At 38.9% G+C, this 19,543-nt stretch overlaps 1 protein-coding gene across 2 annotated transcripts in view; it reads left to right on the top strand.

The window, feature by feature from the left end:
- LOC107744348 (NFX1-type zinc finger-containing protein 1-like) overlaps window positions 1-14,179 on the top strand; it is an 18,479-nt gene extending 4,300 nt beyond the window's left edge. For both annotated transcript variants that reach the window (XM_016557931.1, XM_016557929.1), the window contains exons 2-15: window positions 1,257-1,342; window positions 1,441-2,918; window positions 3,033-3,319; window positions 3,559-3,797; window positions 3,965-4,087; window positions 4,424-4,572; window positions 5,395-5,538; window positions 6,760-6,862; window positions 7,462-7,724; window positions 9,192-9,331; window positions 9,454-9,754; window positions 10,004-10,114; window positions 10,594-10,689; window positions 10,829-14,179. In XM_016557931.1, the coding sequence (XP_016413417.1) occupies window positions 1,276-1,342; window positions 1,441-2,918; window positions 3,033-3,319; window positions 3,559-3,797; window positions 3,965-4,087; window positions 4,424-4,572; window positions 5,395-5,538; window positions 6,760-6,862; window positions 7,462-7,724; window positions 9,192-9,331; window positions 9,454-9,754; window positions 10,004-10,114; window positions 10,594-10,689; window positions 10,829-13,282 (5,955 nt within the window). In that variant the 5' untranslated portion in view covers window positions 1,257-1,275 and the 3' untranslated portion in view covers window positions 13,283-14,179. The remainder of the gene's footprint in view (window positions 1-1,256; window positions 1,343-1,440; window positions 2,919-3,032; window positions 3,320-3,558; window positions 3,798-3,964; window positions 4,088-4,423; window positions 4,573-5,394; window positions 5,539-6,759; window positions 6,863-7,461; window positions 7,725-9,191; window positions 9,332-9,453; window positions 9,755-10,003; window positions 10,115-10,593; window positions 10,690-10,828) is intronic.
- Window positions 14,180-19,543: the final 5,364 nt, after the last annotated feature.

Consider the following 19,543-nt stretch of genomic DNA (forward strand, 5'->3'; position numbering starts at 1 on the left):
TAGATAGATAGATAGATAGACAGACAGACAGATAGATAGACAGACAGACAGACAGCCATATAGAGAGACAGACAAACAAACATATAGAGTGATAGACAGACAGACATATAGATAGAGAGACAGACAGACAGATAGATAGACAGACAGACAGATAGATAGACAGACAGACAGATAGATAGACAGACAGACAGATAGATAGACAGACAGACAGATAGATAGACAGACAGACAGATAGATAGACAGACAGACAGATAGATAGACAGACAGACAGACAGACAGACAAACAGATAGAGTGATAGATAGATAGATAGACAGACAGACAGACAGACAGACAGACAGACGTATAGATAGACAGACAGACAGACAAACATATAGAGTGATAGATAGATAGATAGAGAGACAGACAGACAGACAGACAGACGTATAGATAGAGAGACAGACAGACAGACGTATAGCTAGAGAGACAGACAGACAGACAAACATATAGAGTGATAGACAGACAGACAGACAGATAGACAGACAGACATATAGATAGAGAGACAGACAGACAGACAGACATATAGATAGAGAGACAGACAGACAGACAAACATATAGAGTGATAGACAGACAGACATATAGATAGAGAGACAGACAGACAGACAGACATATAGATAGAGAGACAGACAGACAGACAAACATATAGAGTGATAGATAGATAGATAGATAGATAGATAGACAGACAGACAGACAGACATATAGATAGAGAGAGAGAGAGATAGATAGATAGATTGATTCAGTCTGTTTACCATTTTGTAGATGTGTCTTGAACTGATGAATTGCTCTCAGGTATTGAGAATCTTGTTTTTTTTATTTTCTGTATCCCAATGACATTGTACTGTATTTTTTTGACAGACCAACAGTAAAAGCGTAAATGTGAATCCTGTTGAATTTCATTTTGATATCTAGTTTGTGAACAATGGCACACGGATATGTCATTCTGATGGCACTGGTGTGTTCATTGACATAATATTTACTTTTATGATGTAAAGTAAGGATTTTGAGCAAGTTACAGGCTTTGTATGAAAGTTTGTTTGTGTGTATGCAATGTTTCGAGAAATGTACCAAAGTGACAGAGATGTGTGAAAGCCATTGCATTAGATCCAGGGTTTCAACCAGATATCCACCTAGAGGGGAGTGACAATATTGCAGATGTCTACAGAGAGGAATTATTCTCATATATATTTCTGTTTACTGTATTGGTATAATCGCCCTGCAGATATATTAACAGCTGCAGAATGGTAAATCCAAGAGGAGGAGGACAGCAAAGAGGAAGAGGAGGCTTCAGTGGCCCTCAAAGAAGAGGTATAGATCTTTCTGTTTACTTCTTTCCATTGCCTTATTTAACTTGGTCAATATGCATCCTTATTACTTATTCACCATAATTTCTATGTTTTCAACAGATGGTTCTGTGCCTGGTCAAAGACAAGCAAGCAGGTCTCCCAATCGAAGCAGAGGTGGCCGAGGGGAGGGAGGAGGAGGAAGAGGTGGAAGAGGAGGAGGAGGAGGAGGAGAAGGAAGGAGTCGAGGTTACCAACAAGCCAGTGGAAGTACAAACAGCCAATGGGAAAGATGGCCAGATGAAAAAGCTCAAGGTGCAAGAGGAGGTGGAGGAGGAGATGGAAGGGGCAGAGGACAGAGGAGAGAAGAATACAGGCAACATCATCAAGGGAAGCCAAGTTGGAACGCTGTCCACCGCCCAGTGATAAGGGGAGGCCACTCGAGAGGATTTGGGAGACCTGTTTATGGGCTCATGCAACAAAATTTGCCCAATTATTTACTTCCAGCTCCTTTAAATTTAAGCAACCGCCCTGAAAACACGGGTCACCAACAAGCCAGTAGAAGTATGACTGATTTAAGAGTTGGTCCACAAGGTGAAGAACCTCAAAGAGGAAGAGTAGAAGCTCAGCGAGGTAGAGGGGGAAATGGGAGAGGAAGAGGAAGAGGGAGAGATGGCACCCCTGAAGTACGCAAACTGGGGTATAAAATGCTCGAAGGCCTGCTGGAGAGAGAAGCGTCGGAGGTGGCCATCACCCTTTCATCTAGCACTGGGCTCAAGAATCTGCTTGATGACAGTACGATGAGAAGCGACCTGGTGCAGCTGGTCTGTCAAGTTCTCTTCAAGGCCTTCGGGTCTCGAATTGACCGCAAGATCGTGCTGCACTTGGCTCGCATTGTCAAGGACTCAACGTTTTTCCGTAACATTCTTCCATATCATGTGACTGGAATGATGTCGGATTACGCGCAAGCTCGAAGGGAGCAGTATCCCCAACATCTGAGCAACATCATCAGCCTTCTCTCTGAAGTTCTCAACATGTTTCCTCAGAGCTCTATCCAGTCGGTCTCCATGTTGGTGGCTCTTTTGAAACCGACCGTCAACCAGTTGCGTGCCACTGGTGTGGATATTCTCCCCAATACTGATGAAGACTTGGAGAGGGTGCAGGGTTTGGTGGACCACCTCCAAGAGAAATCAAGGGAAGGCACCTTGCGGTCCGATAACTACTCCTTCCTAGCAGCTGACGAGGACGCCCCACCTGGGGAAGAAGACTTCAGGACGATGAGCATTTATCCAACCATTGAGGAGTTCCACCTAGACCAAAAGCCATTCCTGAGACCCAACATAATGTCTCAAAGCTTTCCTAACACTCGCATCTATCTAGACACACACTTCCGACTTCTGCGTGAAGATTTCGTGAGGCCGCTGAGAGAGGGCGTCAAGGAGATCCTGAGGAACCAACACAGAGAGACTATCGATGGAATACCAATGAAAAAGAGGCGTTTTGATGACATCAGAGTCTACTTTGACACCCGATTGGTTTTGCCACTCTGCACACCAACGGGCATCGCCTACAAAGTGCAGTTTGACCCACGGCCTCTTCAGGTAATCACAAATTACAAGTTGTCTGAAAGAACTCCATGCACTCTATAGCTCCCAATTATGTCCTCCCACCATTGATCCTTCTATCAGTTTATTTCATTGAATCTTCTCTTACAGTTTGTCCGGTGGGAAAATTCCAAGCGTCTCATTTACGGATCCCTTGTCTGTCTCTCCATGGACAATTTCGAAACCTTCCTGTTCGCCACTGTTACCGATCGGGATCCAACGCTGCTGAGGAAGGGACAGGTGCATCTCTGTTTTTCTTCTGAGAGCAGGGCCAGGTTGGCCAGGATTCAGCCCTCGGACTCCTTCCTGATGGTCGAGACCACGGCTTACTTTGAGGCCTATAGATACGTCCTAGAAGGTCTCCAGGAGCAAGATGAGAATGATGTTCCCTTCCAAAGGTATGCATAATTGAAGTAAATGTAAGAATTTCTTACTTGTGCAAAACGAAAGAATTGCTAAGGTATTCCTAAATGGTTTTTAGAGTGTTGTTTTGTGGTTGCTTGGGTGTTCTGGGTGGTTCCTAGGTGGTCAAAAGTACTCACTGTCAAGTCTTTGTATCGTCAGTTCCAGGTCTGAACAGTAATAATAGTCATGCCTACCTTGGTAAACACCACACTGCACATTTTTGTTGTTTTAGGTACATAGTGGAGTGCAACACAGATGTAGATCCTCCAGCTTACCTTCGGGTGGAAGGAAGGTCATACGATCTTTCTAGCATCATGGCAGAAGGGCAGGAGAAGATTCCACCCTTCAACCCCTTGACCCCACACGCCTGGCCTGATGAGGAAAAAGTGGGTCTCGATGAAAGCCAACTTCAAGCACTTAAACTGGCCTTAACCAATGAAGTGGCCATCATACAGGGACCACCAGGAACAGGTGACTTATCTGTGACTAGGGTTTGCTGTTAACCAATGCGGTACTCTCGAGATCAACTTGCATATGCACAAAAAAGTTAATTATAACGGCTTAATAGATGCAACCTATTTCTGGAGTGCGAAGACATCTGGAAAATTTGAAGATCCTGTTTGTTTTCTTCTTTGCAGGGAAGACGCATGTAGGCCTGAAGATCGCTCAGGCTTTGCTAAACAACCATGAGGCCTGGTCAAATAATTGCCCTATGCTGGTGGTCTGCTATACCAATCATGCTCTTGACCAGTTTCTGGAAGGTACGGTGCTAATATATATATCTGTGTGGTATTTATAAGATCTTGTTGCTTTTTTAGTACTTTGTGGATAAGTATGGGTATGCCTCTCAGTTGTTTCTTAGAGCCGTCGATAAGATAAAATGGAAAGCAAAAAGAGATGCCTCTTCTGAGTTCTTGCTTGTTACAAAAAGACACCAGTAATCTTACATGCCATGTGTCTCAGAAAATATTTTCTTTTAAGCATTTAAGGGACTTTGAACTTTATGGCTTCTCCAGAGAGTTCATTCTAGTCCAGTAAAAGATAACTCTACAGCTTCATGTATGATATTATGAGATATTTCATAACTTTTGTCCCAGGCATCCTTGGATTTTTAAAAAGGGGCATTGTGAGAGTTGGAGGACGAAGCAACAGTGAAACTCTAAAGCCCTTTGGTCTGAGGGAGCTGACCAGGGCATCAAACTTCCGCAAAAATTTACCACAGCACCTGAGGAGAGCCCATCATGAAGTGAGCCCTCTATCATGGACACAGCTCAGATTTCATTATGACATTTCTGTATTTTATTTTATTTTTATTTTATTTTATTTACTAATTATTATTATATTATATACTATTATTTCCTAGGATTGTCAATAGAATGTTAGAGTGTTATTTTAGTATTATTTATATACTGTTATAGTTTTTATAATATTTTTTTTTACTATTTTATATTTCTGTTTTCATTTCATTTTATTTAAAGTTTTAGTAAATTTGTGTTTTGTCAGTTTTATTAGTTTTTGTCTTTTCAATATGTCTAAACAGTTTTTATTTTTTTTATTTCAGTTGTAATTTTTAATTATTTTAGTACTTTAAGTTAAACTAAACGAAAATGAGAAATGCTACCTTGCCAATTAGCTGAAATAAAATAAGTTTGTCTTTATATTTTATATTATTTCATTTAATATTTACTTTTATTTTAAGTAATGAAAAAGTTTTTTTTTAATTTTTTTAATGATTTTGGTTTTAAACGTAATAACCCTGCTGTAAACACTCATGTTTTGAAAAAACAACGATGACGATAATAATAATAATAATGTTTGAAATTACACAAGAGTGAATACATTATGAAAACCCTTTTTATTTTTTCATAAACTGTTCTTAAAAAAATCTAAATAAATATATAATTAATATAATGTTTAATTTGATAATTAGATTAAATGTGTGCTGTCAGGCATGTGCATAACATGTATTTTCGTTATTCATTTCAGTTCTCTGTGCCAAACAAGTATGTGCCAGTGCATCCAATAATATATGAATGATATTTCTAACGAGTATGCTGTATGTCCACAGATCTACACACAGATGGAGGCCGCAGAGGAGCTCTTAAAGAGACAGTCCGCTCAGCTGGAGTGCAGCTTGCGTGGCGTCCTCAGAGAAGACTTTCTGGAGAGATATATGTCTCCTCAGCACTGGGACAGCCTGTGTCTGCAGCCAGTGAGTGACACACACACACAGACACACACACACAGACACACACACACACACACACACACACACACACACACACACACAGACACACACACACACACACACACACAGGCTCTGAAACGCTTTGACACAGCTGTCAGACATGCCATCCATAAATGGTGTATACAGACCTTGAAGCTATATTTTGCAGTATGATATTTTTCCCTGAACATCTGAGCTAAGCAACGGCACAAGCTAACAAAAACAACTTTGACTTTCTTTGATGGGTATAATATCCCATTTGATTTGGTTCATTTGCCACCATTAAAATCAGACAATCATTCTTTAAACAGTGTAGTATGTTGCACTTCCCAATGAAACTGCATTTGGCACTCGGCAGTAGTCAATTTTGGACCCTGCTTTAAAGCTACTGTATCATATTTGCTATGCACATTTCTAAGGCCTCTAAATTATCATCATAATCAAAACTTTGCTGTAAAACCTGTTACACACAATCTAATCCATGCCTTCTGTCATCTGATTGATAATTTATACTTTTTTATTAAAAGTCTAATTGTACAAGCGTCCACCTTCAGCTCGTGCTTCACGTGTCTTTTTGCTGTGAAATCTTTATTGATTTTTATAAAACGTCAGAATAACTTGTATATTGTTACTGTATTGAATTGTACATTTTATAATATCATTTATTTTTTAGAAAAATCATGTTCAAATGCGAGTATCAAATATGATCATCAGGCTTTTGAGGAACGTTTATTCGTTCATCTCTCAATCATCATTGTATTGCATTGGATTATATGTTTTGATCATTAAAAAATAAGTATTTAAAAATCATCTATATAGTATCCCAATAACATGTCTTAGTAATATGATATTTAAATGCTCAGTTAGATATAGGGACAACTGATATTTATATGCATTTAATGGAAGTAGTTTGATCTCATTAATTGCATCATTTGCACCAAATTGCATATTTTGCTCAGATTAGGCCTCTGAATAAAACTGAGCCGTTTTTTCTTCCATATTCTCACTATATCAGACTATTTGAACAATGAAGGCCTGCATCAAATATGATACTTGACAAATATGCATGCAAACTTTTTTTTTATATATATATTTTGTCTAAAAATTCAGTAAATTCTGACTATTATTTCATCAAGCCATGAATCTTGTGACTTGAAATCTGTATAAACTCAGCAGTTTTCAAAACGTGCTTTCTTCCTGTGTTAGGTGATGGATGGATTTGAGAGTGTGGGGAGAAAGAAGACTTCAATGATCGCGGAGTGGCTCGGCATCGGATTCTCTGGTTTTTTGCAGGGGCCACAGCTAACAGGTGGAGACTCTAATACACTAACCAAAATGTCAGCAGAAATTTATCTTTTTATGTTCTATATGAGGTAAAATAAACCGTGGATTGTGCTTCCCTTGAAGAAAATTCTTTCATAACATCATTAAAGTTCAGTTCTTTCAGCACATGCTCATTCAAGAAAGGAATGGCTGTTCTATGGCATTTCCTTCATGTGCAATGATTTTCTCTCACCGCTGAGATGCAGTATTTATTATCATTTGATATTTAATGCAACAACTGCCAAACTATTCATAAGACAAAGTATTCTGCATTTCTCAGTTATTGGCATAAATACAGTGCAGGTAATATATTTTTTCTGCAGCTCATCGGGGCCCCCTACTGGTTGAGGGCCTGTATTTGTCTCCTGTTAACATCAGATTTCATGACCAAGCACATCATGAAATAAACAATTTTATTACTGCATGTTGATAAAGAACAAAAACAAACAAACAAAGCATAAATTGAGATCAGGACACATTAAGACTTGCATTACAAATTTCAACTAGTCCTCTAGTCAAAGAATGTAAACCAGAAGCATTAATGGCAAATACAGCATTACAAACCTCTCTCTCTTTCTTTCTCAGAGATGGCAGATGAAGACGGGCCACAGCTGAACGATGAGGAACTGATAGATATCGATGAAGAGGCGGATCTGATCCAGGCCGAGAGGATAGTGGTGGATGCAGAGCACGGGGATAAAGACTGGAAAAAGCTGAAACAAGATCAGAAAAACATCGCTGACATGGCTGAGTTGATGCTGGCTATGAACCTGAATGATCCTGAACCACAAGAAGCAGCCCAGAATCGGACTCAGGCTCAGAGTCAGGCTGATCAAGAGGAATGGCAGGTATGAGACTTCATCCATTAATATAATCATATATATTTTATTGAAAACAGTTTACATTATATTAATAAAAATGTAGAATATATATATATTTTAATTATTAGTTAAATAAAAATTATTTAAAAAAAATTTGAATGTATGTTGAATGTTGAAAACAATTGTGAATATTATGTAAACAGTTTTTATAAGCTTATATTAATTGAGATTAAGTGGAACATTTGCATTTTTAAACATTTGTTGGTAACTGAGTAGGACTATTTAAAATGCACTAAAGAGAGGGTAAAACGACAATTAAAAAGGGTTTTTTAAATCATTTTAAATAATTAAAAAATGATTGTCATCATTATTTTTTTTTATGTAAATCAAACTTAGTTTATCCGAATTCCAGATGTCAGTGGTCTCAGACTTTTGTTTATATTTAAATTTTTAATCTAAAAAAAATTAAACATTCAATATGTCTAAACAGTTTTTATTTTTTTTTATTTCAGTTGTAATTTTGTATTATTTTAGTACTTTAAGTTAAACTAAATGAAAATGAGAAATGCTGCCTTGCCAACTAGCTGAAATAAAATAAGTTTGTCTTTATATTTTATATTATTTCATTTAATATTTACTTTTATTTTAAGTAATGAAAAAGTTTTTTTTTAATTTTTTTAATGATTTTGGTTTTAAACGTAATAACCCTGCTGTAAACACTCATGTTTTGAAAAAAGAACGATGACGATAATAATAATAATGATAATGTTTGAAATTACACAAGAGTGAATACATTATGAAAACCCTTTTTATTTTTTCATAAACTGTTCTTAAAAAAATCTCAATAAATATATAATTAATATAATGTTTAATTTGATAATTAGATTAAATGTGTGCTGTCAGGCATGTGCATAACATGTATTTTCGTTATTCATTTCAGTTCTCTGAAAACAAGTATGTGCCAGTGCATCTAATAATATATGAATGATATTTCTAATGAGTATGCTGTATGTCCACAGTTTTTTAAATAATTTTAAATAATTAAAAAAAGATTGTCATCATTATTTTTTTTTAATGTAAATCAAACTTAGTTTATCCGAATTCCAGATGTCAGTGTGGTCTCAGACTTTTGTTTATATTTAAATTTTTTATCTAAAAAAAATTAAACATTGCATTTATATTTAAAATGTAAAGTTCAAAATTGAACTTTTTAAGTTAGCAAGTTCATGCTGGTTTTTTTTTTTTTTCCCTTTCTTTTCTTTTTATACTATGAAAGTGAATGATTTCCTAAGGTTATCAAACTCCAAAAAAGGATCATACAAACCAGGGTTATGCAAGAATTTAAATAACCTGTTTTACTTGGAAATATGCTACATTGTGGAAGTAAAGGGGCTTGGGAATGTCATTTCATTTTGATTGTAAAGGCATTGCTGTTCACCATTTGTGTGTTGTTGTGATGAGCTCAGTGCTACTGTTCTGCTGATGTGTGTTCAGATGCAAGGCCACCAGAAGAAAAAAATGAAGCAAATGGCTAAAAAGGAGCTGAGGAAAACTTCAGCCATGAGTGAGCAACAAGAAAGGCAAACCAGGAATGTGTGGATCCTCAATCTGAAAGACAGATGGAGACTGTATCGGTAAGACGCACATACACTCTCCCTGCACTAGATGGCAGCATTTACCCACAAATTTGTTTAAGCCACAGCAGTGCACTAACGTTAACATGTCAGCTAAATTACATTCATGTTTTCTCCTTCAGGCTTTGGGTTTTGCGCTATCGGACTGATCTCCGCACTAAGGCCCTCACCTCCGAACAGGTGTATCAGGACGCCGCGGAGAGGCTCAATGAAATCCGCCGTCGTGAGGACCTGTGTGTGCTGCGACAGGCTCGGGTCGTCGGTATGACCACCACAGGAGCGGCTAAATACAGACAGGCTCTGCAGGAGCTGCAGCCCAGACTGGTGATCGTGGAGGAGGCGGCAGAGGTGTTGGAGGCGCACACCATCACCACCCTCAGCAAAGCCTGCCAGCACCTCATACTGATCGGAGATCACCAACAGGTAGGCAGCACTTAAAATATTATGAAAAAAAAAAATATTATGGGGGTAGTGGAGTAAAATATGAACATCTTATATATATCTTTAACATTTCTTTATTTTGAGGAATTTTCAAAATTGTCTAAATTGTAATGTCAAATCAGGTTAATTAACTAGGTTGATTTATTGCATAAACAATAAATGCTTGTGTAATAAGATATCATGATGCTTTCATGTGTTAACGCATGTCTTTATGCATTTCAACCTGCACAGTTGAGGCCTAGTGCAACAGTGTATGACCTTGCCAAGAATTTCAATCTGGAAGTGTCAATGTTTGAGAGGCTTGTCAGAGTGAACTTTCCATTTGTGCGCCTTAACTACCAGGTTAGTTTCTGTATTATTACATCAGCCGTTTAAGGGAAGCACTTTATTTTCCAGTCCTGTTCCGCATGTACATACTACACTCTAAAAAAAAATGCTGGGTTGTTTCAACCCAACATTGGGTCAAATATGGACTAACCCAACTTTTGGGTTAAAAATTTAACCCAACGGTTGGGTTAGTCCATATCTGACCCAAAGTTGGGTTGAAACAACCCAGCATTTTTTAAGAGTTTATGTACTTGTTATAGTAATTTCAATAACTGGGTAATAACCAGGTACTAACCCTGAAACTACCCTTAAACCTAACCATAACCCATGTAGTTACCTTATATTATCCAGTACTTTCTTAGGTAAGTACAGGTAAGTGCACATACTGTAAAATAAAGTGTAACCCAATTGATTACATATTTACTGATGTCAGTCATTCCTCTAGTGAATCGTATGCTAAAACAACATGAACAACAAATCTGTTTTATTTCTAGCATCGCATGAGGCCAAGCATCGCTCGACTGTTGACTCCTCATATCTATGAAACACTGGAAAACCACCCCTCTGTACTGGAGTATGACAATGTTAAGGTAAGTAAATTTCAGCAAATACAATTACACAACCTTCTATTATAATATTACATCAGTTCTGGTAGGTACCTGTCACAGTTTGCTAAAAAGTAATTTGGCTGCCATTATCTACTTGACACCTGCATCTTTCGGTCTACAGGGGGTTCTGACAAATCTCTTTTTCGTGGATCACGGTCAATTTGAGGAAGAGATTAAGGATGGACGGAGCCACCAGAACCCTCACGAGGCTCAGTTTGTGGTCGCGCTTTGCCGCTACTTGCTGTTACAGGAATACAAGCCTTCTCAGATCACCATTCTGACGACTTACACAGGACAGCTTCACTGTCTACGTAAGCTCATGCCCTCACCGAATTTCTCTGGAGTCAAAGTCCACGTCGTTGACAAATACCAAGGGGAGGAGAACGACATTATCATATTGTCTCTGGTGCGCAGCAATCTACAGAGGAGAGTCGGCTTCCTGAACATATCAAACCGTGTCTGCGTTGCCCTTTCTCGTGCTAAGATGGGTCTCTTTTGTATCGGAAATATGGACATGCTCAGCTCCGTTACGCTGTGGAGCAACATCCTTCACACTCTGAGAGAGCAAGGTCAAGTGGGTCGTGCTTTGACGTTGAGCTGTCAGAACCATCCGGATAAACAGATCCTTGCATCCTGCAGTGATGACTTCAGAGGTGCCCCCGAGGGTGGCTGCGATCAGCCCTGCCAATTTCGCTTGGATTGTGGCCACGTGTGCACCCGTATGTGCCACCCATATGATGTGGAACACAAGGAATACAAGTGCATGAAAGACTGCCAGAAGGTACTGTGTGAGCTGAAGCACAAATGTTCACGTCGCTGTTACGAAGAATGTGGTGAATGCCAGGTACTCCTAGACAAGATCATTCCGTCATGCCAGCATAGTCAGAAGGTGCCTTGCCACCTAGACCCTGAGGATTTTGTCTGTCAAGAGCGTTGCCAAAAGACCCTCCCATGCGGCCATCCCTGCAAGGCAGCTTGTGGAGAGTCCTGCACCGCTCAGTGCAAGGTTAGAGTTCAAATGCAGCTGAAATGTGGACACGTCCAGGAAGAACCGTGCTTCATTTCCCGGGACCACAAAAGGGAGCCAAACTGCAAAACAAAATGTGGCACCACCTTGGAATGTGGCCACCCTTGCCCAGGAACTTGCCATGGATGCTTTCAAGGTCGCCTGCACAAAGCATGCACCCACAAATGCCAACAAACCCTCGTGTGTTCTCATCAGTGTCGGGAGCCTTGTGTAAGAGATTGTCCTCAGTGTTCCGTTCGCTGCGAGAACCGTTGCGTCCACAGCGTCTGCATGAAGACTTGCGGTCAGCCTTGTGCGCCTTGCAACGAACCCTGCGAATGGCAGTGCCCTCACCACAGCTGTACCAAGCTGTGTCACGAACCATGCGACCGTCCGCCTTGTTCTGTTCCCTGTAACAACACCTTGCCCTGCGGACACCGCTGCATAGGTCTGTGCGGAGACCCTTGTCCCAATAAGTGTCGCATTTGCCATAAGGATGAGGTCACAGAGATCTTCTTCGGCAATGAAGACGACCCGGATGCTTGTTTCATTCAGCTTGAAGATTGCAAGCATCTGTTCGAGGCTACAGGAATGGATCAATACATGAATCTTGACGAAGACCAAGGCGCTGAACTGGATCAAAGGGCGATCCGACTCAAGGATTGTCCAAGGTGTCGCACTCCCATCCGTAGAAACCTTCGATATGGCACTCATATCAACCGCAGCCTGGCAGCCATCGAGATGGTCAAGGAGAAGATCAATGGTGTGCCGGATGTTATCAAGCAGCAACAGGAAGTCCTTAGCTTGCAACTGCGTGGGAAGAAGAACTTGAGGAAGCATCTTGCCCAAGAGTTTGCCTTTCTTAAAGAGAAGTTTGAAACAAAGGACCTTTCACTCCAACAACTTTGGCATCTCGAGAACTTGATGACCTACTTCGAGAGTGTTGGGAAACTAAAAGCAATGCAAGCAGAACATATGACACCCCTTCTGGACCAACTTCAGCCATTCTCTAGCAAAGTTGAAGAAGTCTTGAGATTCCTCCTAAATCCGACTCAGAGGTTTTCAGACCAGCAGATTGCAAATCTCGAACGTGAATTGAAGAGACTCTCCTACCTTGCTGAGCTCAACGTGCGCTGTGGCATGTCACTGGCCAAAAGTGTTGTTTATGGCACTGAGGTCCAGCAATTAAGAGAGATACTGGAGGACACTTTGCCTTTCTCCGAGGGTCTAGAACGTACAGTCAAGCAGATGTTTACGGATTTGGACACCAAGCTGCCACGCAGCGGCCTGGGCATCACTGACGAGGAGAGGGTGATGATACTCAAAGCCATCGGTTTGAACAAAGGCCATTGGTACAAATGTCTCAACGGCCATGTGTATGCAATCGGCGAATGTGGGGGTGCTGTGCAACAAAGCAAATGTCCTGAATGCAACGCTGCTATTGGAGGCACTAATCACTATCTCATTCAGGGAAATGCTGTGGCGACTGAGATGGATGGCGCAGAGCATGCTGCCTGGTCAGATGCTGCCAACATGGCAAACTTTGACCTGCAAAACATTGACGATTGAAATTCTTAAGTACTGCTGTCTGCTGATAGGGTATTAAACTGGTTAACACATCATGAAATGCTGTTTTTAATCAGACTGTAATTGCACCTTTTAGCAGAGCAAGATGTAATTTAAAAGTTAGCAAGAGCTTTCAAAATGAAAGCTTTTCTCCACACTTGCCACTGATGGGAGAATTAAATAACAAATGTTCATACAAGCGGAAAAAAACAACAATAACATAATTCATCACAGGTACAATATAGATATAATGCAAAATATTATGTTTTTTCCGCTTGTATGTACATTAGTTGTTCTACTGTGCACAGCTAGTCAATCTCATGATGAAATGCTCCTCTCACTTGGATTTTTATCCTCATATATTCTGGACTTTTGGCTTCCTAGCTCAAATTCAGACAGCAAATGTTCCATTAATAATAAAATAAGATGCAGATCATACTTGATTCGCTCATGTCAGATAAAAAATGTGACATGAGAGTCAAAATCGTTGCAACTGCCTGCTAAATGAACAGTAACTTCAACTTGTTTACTCACATTTCGTGCTTGGTGAGTGGAACCTAGTTAGAAATATTATGCTCCACGCATTTCAGTTCATTAGCTTTTAAAAACATCCTGGAATTATTATGACAGTGACAAAATATGCACCTTTTGGTTGTTTTTATATCGTATAGTATATGTTATCGAAATCAGTCTTATAAAATAGATAGATAAATGTGGTCCTGAATGCTGATTGGTCAATATGGCTAATGTACTTAAATGTCCTTGATCCAGATGTGCTAACATACACGATGCTAACCAATGAGAACACCAACGATCAACAGTTGCTTACATGTTATAAACTATATCACAGAAGAATAGCATTTAATAAATATGCTTAATAAAATAATGTTTTAATGAAAATGTGTGTCCAAATGTGTTTCATTAGATTTCATACATGCAACTTCAGGTCTTGGTTTCAAGTATATAATTACTAACGTTCGTCTTTGGCTTGATTTCACTAGGTGGCAGCAGTGTACCGTCAACAACTCTCTCAGCAACAGAGTCAGTATAAATGTGTGCTCTCCATTAGGCAAGCTGTGCTTTCTCTCGTGTACGGTCAGACTCTGACCTGCATCAAGAAACATACTGGTCTCTGTCAGCTTCTGCAGGTTTATTCTCCGCTGATATCTGCCTAATTATAAAGCATTACCTGAGCTCTCTGCCTTAATTACAGAGCGAGTCCAGAGGCTAGTCTGTGAGCGGCTGGGACGGCTTCCATTTAGGCTTCCCAGCAGCATACATCAGTTCATTATGTGATGAATGTCGTCCTGTCATAACATAAACCCGAATGCAAAGTCGGCACTTTCTGCACAGGAACACAGGGTGGGGTGGAGAAGCGACAACAACGACAAAAACTGTTGTGTCAGGATGCGAAGGAAAAGCTTAAGCATATTTCTGAGGGACAGTATTTACAGCCGGTGATTTTATAGGCCCGAAAAAAGCAAGTGAAGCAAAATGCAACAACTTCTTGTGTCATATTCTTTTGCATTAGTTTAATGCCTCGTGTGCCTAAGAACATCCCTTAACTGTGGTAAAAATCAATCTTTCAGTGCTTTATTGCTTTTGTGCAATGGCGGTAACAGCAATACGATAAAAGACAGCAATGTTCGATAAATCACTGAGCGATGATGACAAAAGTTGTTTTGCTAATTAATAAAATGTATTCATTTGGCTGTACAGCATTTACTGTTGCCACCGATCAACACAGCATTTTGGCAGATTTATGCAAAATTGACGTGAGGTTACGGTTTCCAGGAGTCGATATTTCAATGGCTTCACACTCATCTGCTCATTATGGATGTGACTTTTATTTTCTGTTTGAATTCAAGGACAGATTAGGACAGGACTCGAGCATCTATGCATGATTGCTCGTCATTGTGTTTAATGGAGAGGATCGTTTAAGTGTCAGTGTCACACAGATTGGACGGTGGAGTTCACGCTAATTCGTGCCGTCCACCCTGAGCACTAATGTAATTAAGGTTCAAGTACCTCAGTATGCAAAAGGAGAAAAACACGTAGACGAACGTAGATGAAAGAAAAGTAGGATTCTGGTTGAATTTGAGACTTGCTGAATATGATTCCAGCTGCTGAGAACAAAAAAATACCATGGTATTTACACCAAAAAAAAATAATTTTTTTTTACATTTATGCAATCCCTGGGAATCAAATCGTTGACACTGGAATTGCTAATTTGCCACGTTTTACTTGCTTGAGCTACAGAAAATTTCAATTTTATATTCCAAAACAAGTTATTTAAATGAATTATTCATTATGTTTATTTAAATATGTTCGTTTCAGGGGGTTCATCGTGTTATTTGAGTAAGTGTATGGTAATCGTTCAGTACCATGGTATAATTAAGATATCATACGTATACCATGGTATGTACCAGTTCTATTTGAACATTATATTATCAATATTTGTTTATATTTTGCTTCTATCATTGTTCCATTGGGAGAAAATAGTTGTATTAGAGATTGTTGACCTATAAAATGAAATGAATGGATTTGGAGAATTTGATGAGACATGGTTCAGTTCATTATCATTGTAGACTTTCATCTTAGAAAATCTGAGCACACTTTGAAACATTTTTGAGATCTCTTCTGGAATTCTAGAGGAGACACATGAGCATACTGGTGTTTTTTCTCAGGAGAAACATCAGAGAGGCTTGAAGTCTCAATTTGTTCTATTTTAAACTCATTGCTTTCTAGGAGAAACTACTGAATAAAAAATAGATCTCATTTGCGATGTGTGAGTAGCGGTTTGTCTGTTCAATGACTGCAAATTGTTCTCACTGTTTAAGCATCAGTAGATGTGCACGTCATTATGATATCTGTGGCTGTTTTCCACATTACATTTATCAAACCCGCCTGGTTGGAATGAACTGATTAAAATTTCATTGGGCCCTGTGGTGACCTGCTATAAGCTTTCATGAAATAATGTGCATGTGGATGTGTAAATATGGATCCGGTAAGGTTACAGCTTCGCTATAAAAGCATATGAAAGCCTTATTCGCTCTCAGCTCATTCTGCAGGCCTATGTGTGCCCGAGCAGCTCATTTCAGCGCCAGACACTTTTGTGTCCCGCAGTACGGCTGCTTTAATTAATGTTGGATTATACGTCCTTTGAACAGTCACATATTCATGTTCAAAAGGAGGTTTGTCGTGTAACGAGGTGTAATCGTAAGTCGAGTCTTGGAGTGTCTTATGAAACATGGAAAAATGTCTGAACTTTTAATCATGCAATTACCAATGGGAACAGTGTAGGGGAAAAACTGTGGCTAAAAGATTAACCTGCTTAATAGGTTCTGTCATTCCAAACCTGATGAGAAACCACACCAATAGCTTACGCATCCGTTACGAAACTTACCCACTTGTTGCAACAAGAATTCCCATTCATTTCTGGGATAATGCTTGAGATTGTTGATGAAATATGTGGTTTGTCATTAGTATAATTTCACTGCGGTTTTGTTTTGATGGCAGATTGAATTCTTTATTTACTGCAAGTTCACCTAAAAACCAGAACAGATACTTCTGTTATGTAAAATGTGTAGCATGCATTTTTATATTCAATATTTCTCCATAATCTTGAGTTTATTTTTTCCACTGAGCTTGGTGCAATGCATTCTGGGTGTAAAAACACTCCTGTCAAAACTTAAACTTATTTTTCTTCCAAAAGACTTGCATCCACTGAGACGATACACTTCTTAATTCCTCGCTCCCTGTTGAACTGATTTCACTTTGGCTCATGTTCTTGTCTTTTATCCAGACCTGTTCTCTGGTGCCTCCCTTCTTTCTTGGCATCGGTTTGGCAGTGTATTTTGTAAAACCACTGCCAATTACAGACTCAGCAAAGCATGCTTTTAATAAGCCTTGTTTGCCATGTGAAAGAAAAACATGCATCAACCTGTTTTTTTTTTTTTTGTGAGAGGAGCGGTTTTGAAAGTAATTTAAAAAATATATATATTTCTACTTAATATATGAAGCATAATGTATTATTTATATATTGCACATGCATTGCATTGCAAGTTAATGTGAATATATTTTTTTAAATATTTGTAATAGTACAATATTTATTATATACGTACATTTATGAATTTTTAAACATATTTATAATTAATATGATATATGACACACACACACACACACAAATATACATATATACATTTTGCACATGCATTACATATGTTAATAACATTTTTAATTTCTATATATTTTATTATACCTTTTATAAAGATTCACACACACACTAGATAGATAGATAGATAGATAGATAGATAGATGATAGATTTTTTGGTTGCTAGGGTGTTCTATTTTGTTGCTAGGTGGTTGTCCAGAGAGGCTCAGGTTTCATTCTTCAGTGTAAATATGATGGATTTTTTCCCCAGCTATTATAATGGTAGTTTATAGTAATAGTATCACAGCTCTCCTTAACAAGCCGATTACTTGATGTATTGTAGAGGAATTATCCTCTAGTTTGAGTAATAGAAATGCTTCTGTTTGCCTTTGTACTGGATATGATTGTTGTCTCAAGTTTGACACAGAAACAGCAGTGCCTTAATTTAACCTGCTGTCATTTGAGTCTTGTGTTAAAAGACAACTGTGCACTATATAACACTACGGAAGCCATTCTGTTTGAAAAGAGACCCGAAAATCTTGGCGTGCCACCTTGGCCGAGGTTGCAACGTGCCAAGTGTGCTGAATGGACGTTTGGCAGCGAGTGGGGGGGCGGGGGGTTTGTCTGACAGCCTGCTTTTATATGCCTGCGCGATTTGTGCTCTGCCAAAACCATCGATCCACTCCAAATTAGAACAATTACTGCCGCCTCGCCTCCCTTTTTCCCTGCCTTTCATTAAAAACGGCTCTGTCGATAGCACTGTTTATGTCAGGATTAATGTGATGCCGACCTGACAGGATGTCATTATGTGATTATTTCATCTTGGGCTGGCAGAAGGAAAATAATAAGACAGGATGAAACTGAAAAATTATTGTTAAAGATAATGTTTTGTTCCACAGGGCACTTTGAGAGCTTCCTTGAACGAACAAACATCGGACTGCATGTCTTCAGCCAAAATATGTGATGTGCTGTTCCCAATCTGCGGTTTGCAAACTCTTTATTGGGAATTCCTATTATTAAGCATATTTTAAGCAATGCAGTTGTTTAATAATGCAATGCAATGCAAATATTTAATTACCCTCATTGCATTGCAGGTTAAAACCCATGTAGTCTGGATTTTCTTTTCGTTTATCTTCTGTAGTTTTACTTGTGGTTTTTGAGTGTGAGGGTGTCACACAACACATCCATGTTGACATCTGTCTGATTCAGTGAGTGTCTACCAAGTGACAGATGAATTTTGTGCAAGAAAACTGTTTGATTCGAGTCTGATAGGACAAATGATTTTTGACATGGACAGCAAATGGTCCTCTTAAAAGTTAAAATTGATTTTGCCAACGTAATTATATGGTTAGTTTCATTTTATTATTTGCTTAGTTGTTCCCTGCTGACTTTAGGTGGAATAATTTCAGTCAGTCAGGATCAGCTGGCAGGAAAGTTTGGAAGAAGCCTTGCGATTCCTATTAGATCCAATTCCATCAGAACCCAACAACAGCAGGTGGCAGATCTCGAATGTGAATCGAAGAGTCTTTCTTACGTTTGTGCTCGAAATTTGCAATAAAATGGTTTCGTTTAAGAGAAAAAGCATTTCTGGAACCTTTCAGGGAACAGTATTTAACAGAACCATTTTTTCCCAGAACATTTCAATGAACCTTATTCCTCTACAAAGAACCTTTAGTGCAACTGAAAGGTTCTAAGGATGTTAAAGGTTCTTCAAGGAACCATAAATGCCAATAAAGAAGCTTTATTTTTAAGAGTGTAGACATGGATCATGTACCTTCTTCAATGTAAGTATATTATCATTCTTATCATTATTCAGGCTTTGCTTAGAAATGTATTATAGCACATCTATGCAAAAGCACTGAATAAGTAAACGGAAGGCATTTTTTTCCCAGTGTCTCAAACCTACTGGGTCTTTTGGATATAAAATGAGTAAGAGAGGATGAAACTGAAAGTGTTTAGAATTGTATTCGTTTCCCTGGTGCGTATCTGGTCAGACCTTGAAGTGAAATGTCAGAGTGTATAAGTCCATGTTATTAAAATGTGGCAAAGCTGAAAGATGAGAAAGTGTGAGCAACAAGATTAATAAGAATAATATTTTTGGTTCCTCGAAG

Source organism: Sinocyclocheilus rhinocerous, unplaced genomic scaffold (assembly GCF_001515625.1).
Source record: "Sinocyclocheilus rhinocerous isolate Xijiao unplaced genomic scaffold, SAMN03320098_v1.1 scaffold1488, whole genome shotgun sequence".
In the NCBI taxonomy this organism is placed as follows: domain Eukaryota; kingdom Metazoa; phylum Chordata; class Actinopteri; order Cypriniformes; family Cyprinidae; genus Sinocyclocheilus; species Sinocyclocheilus rhinocerous.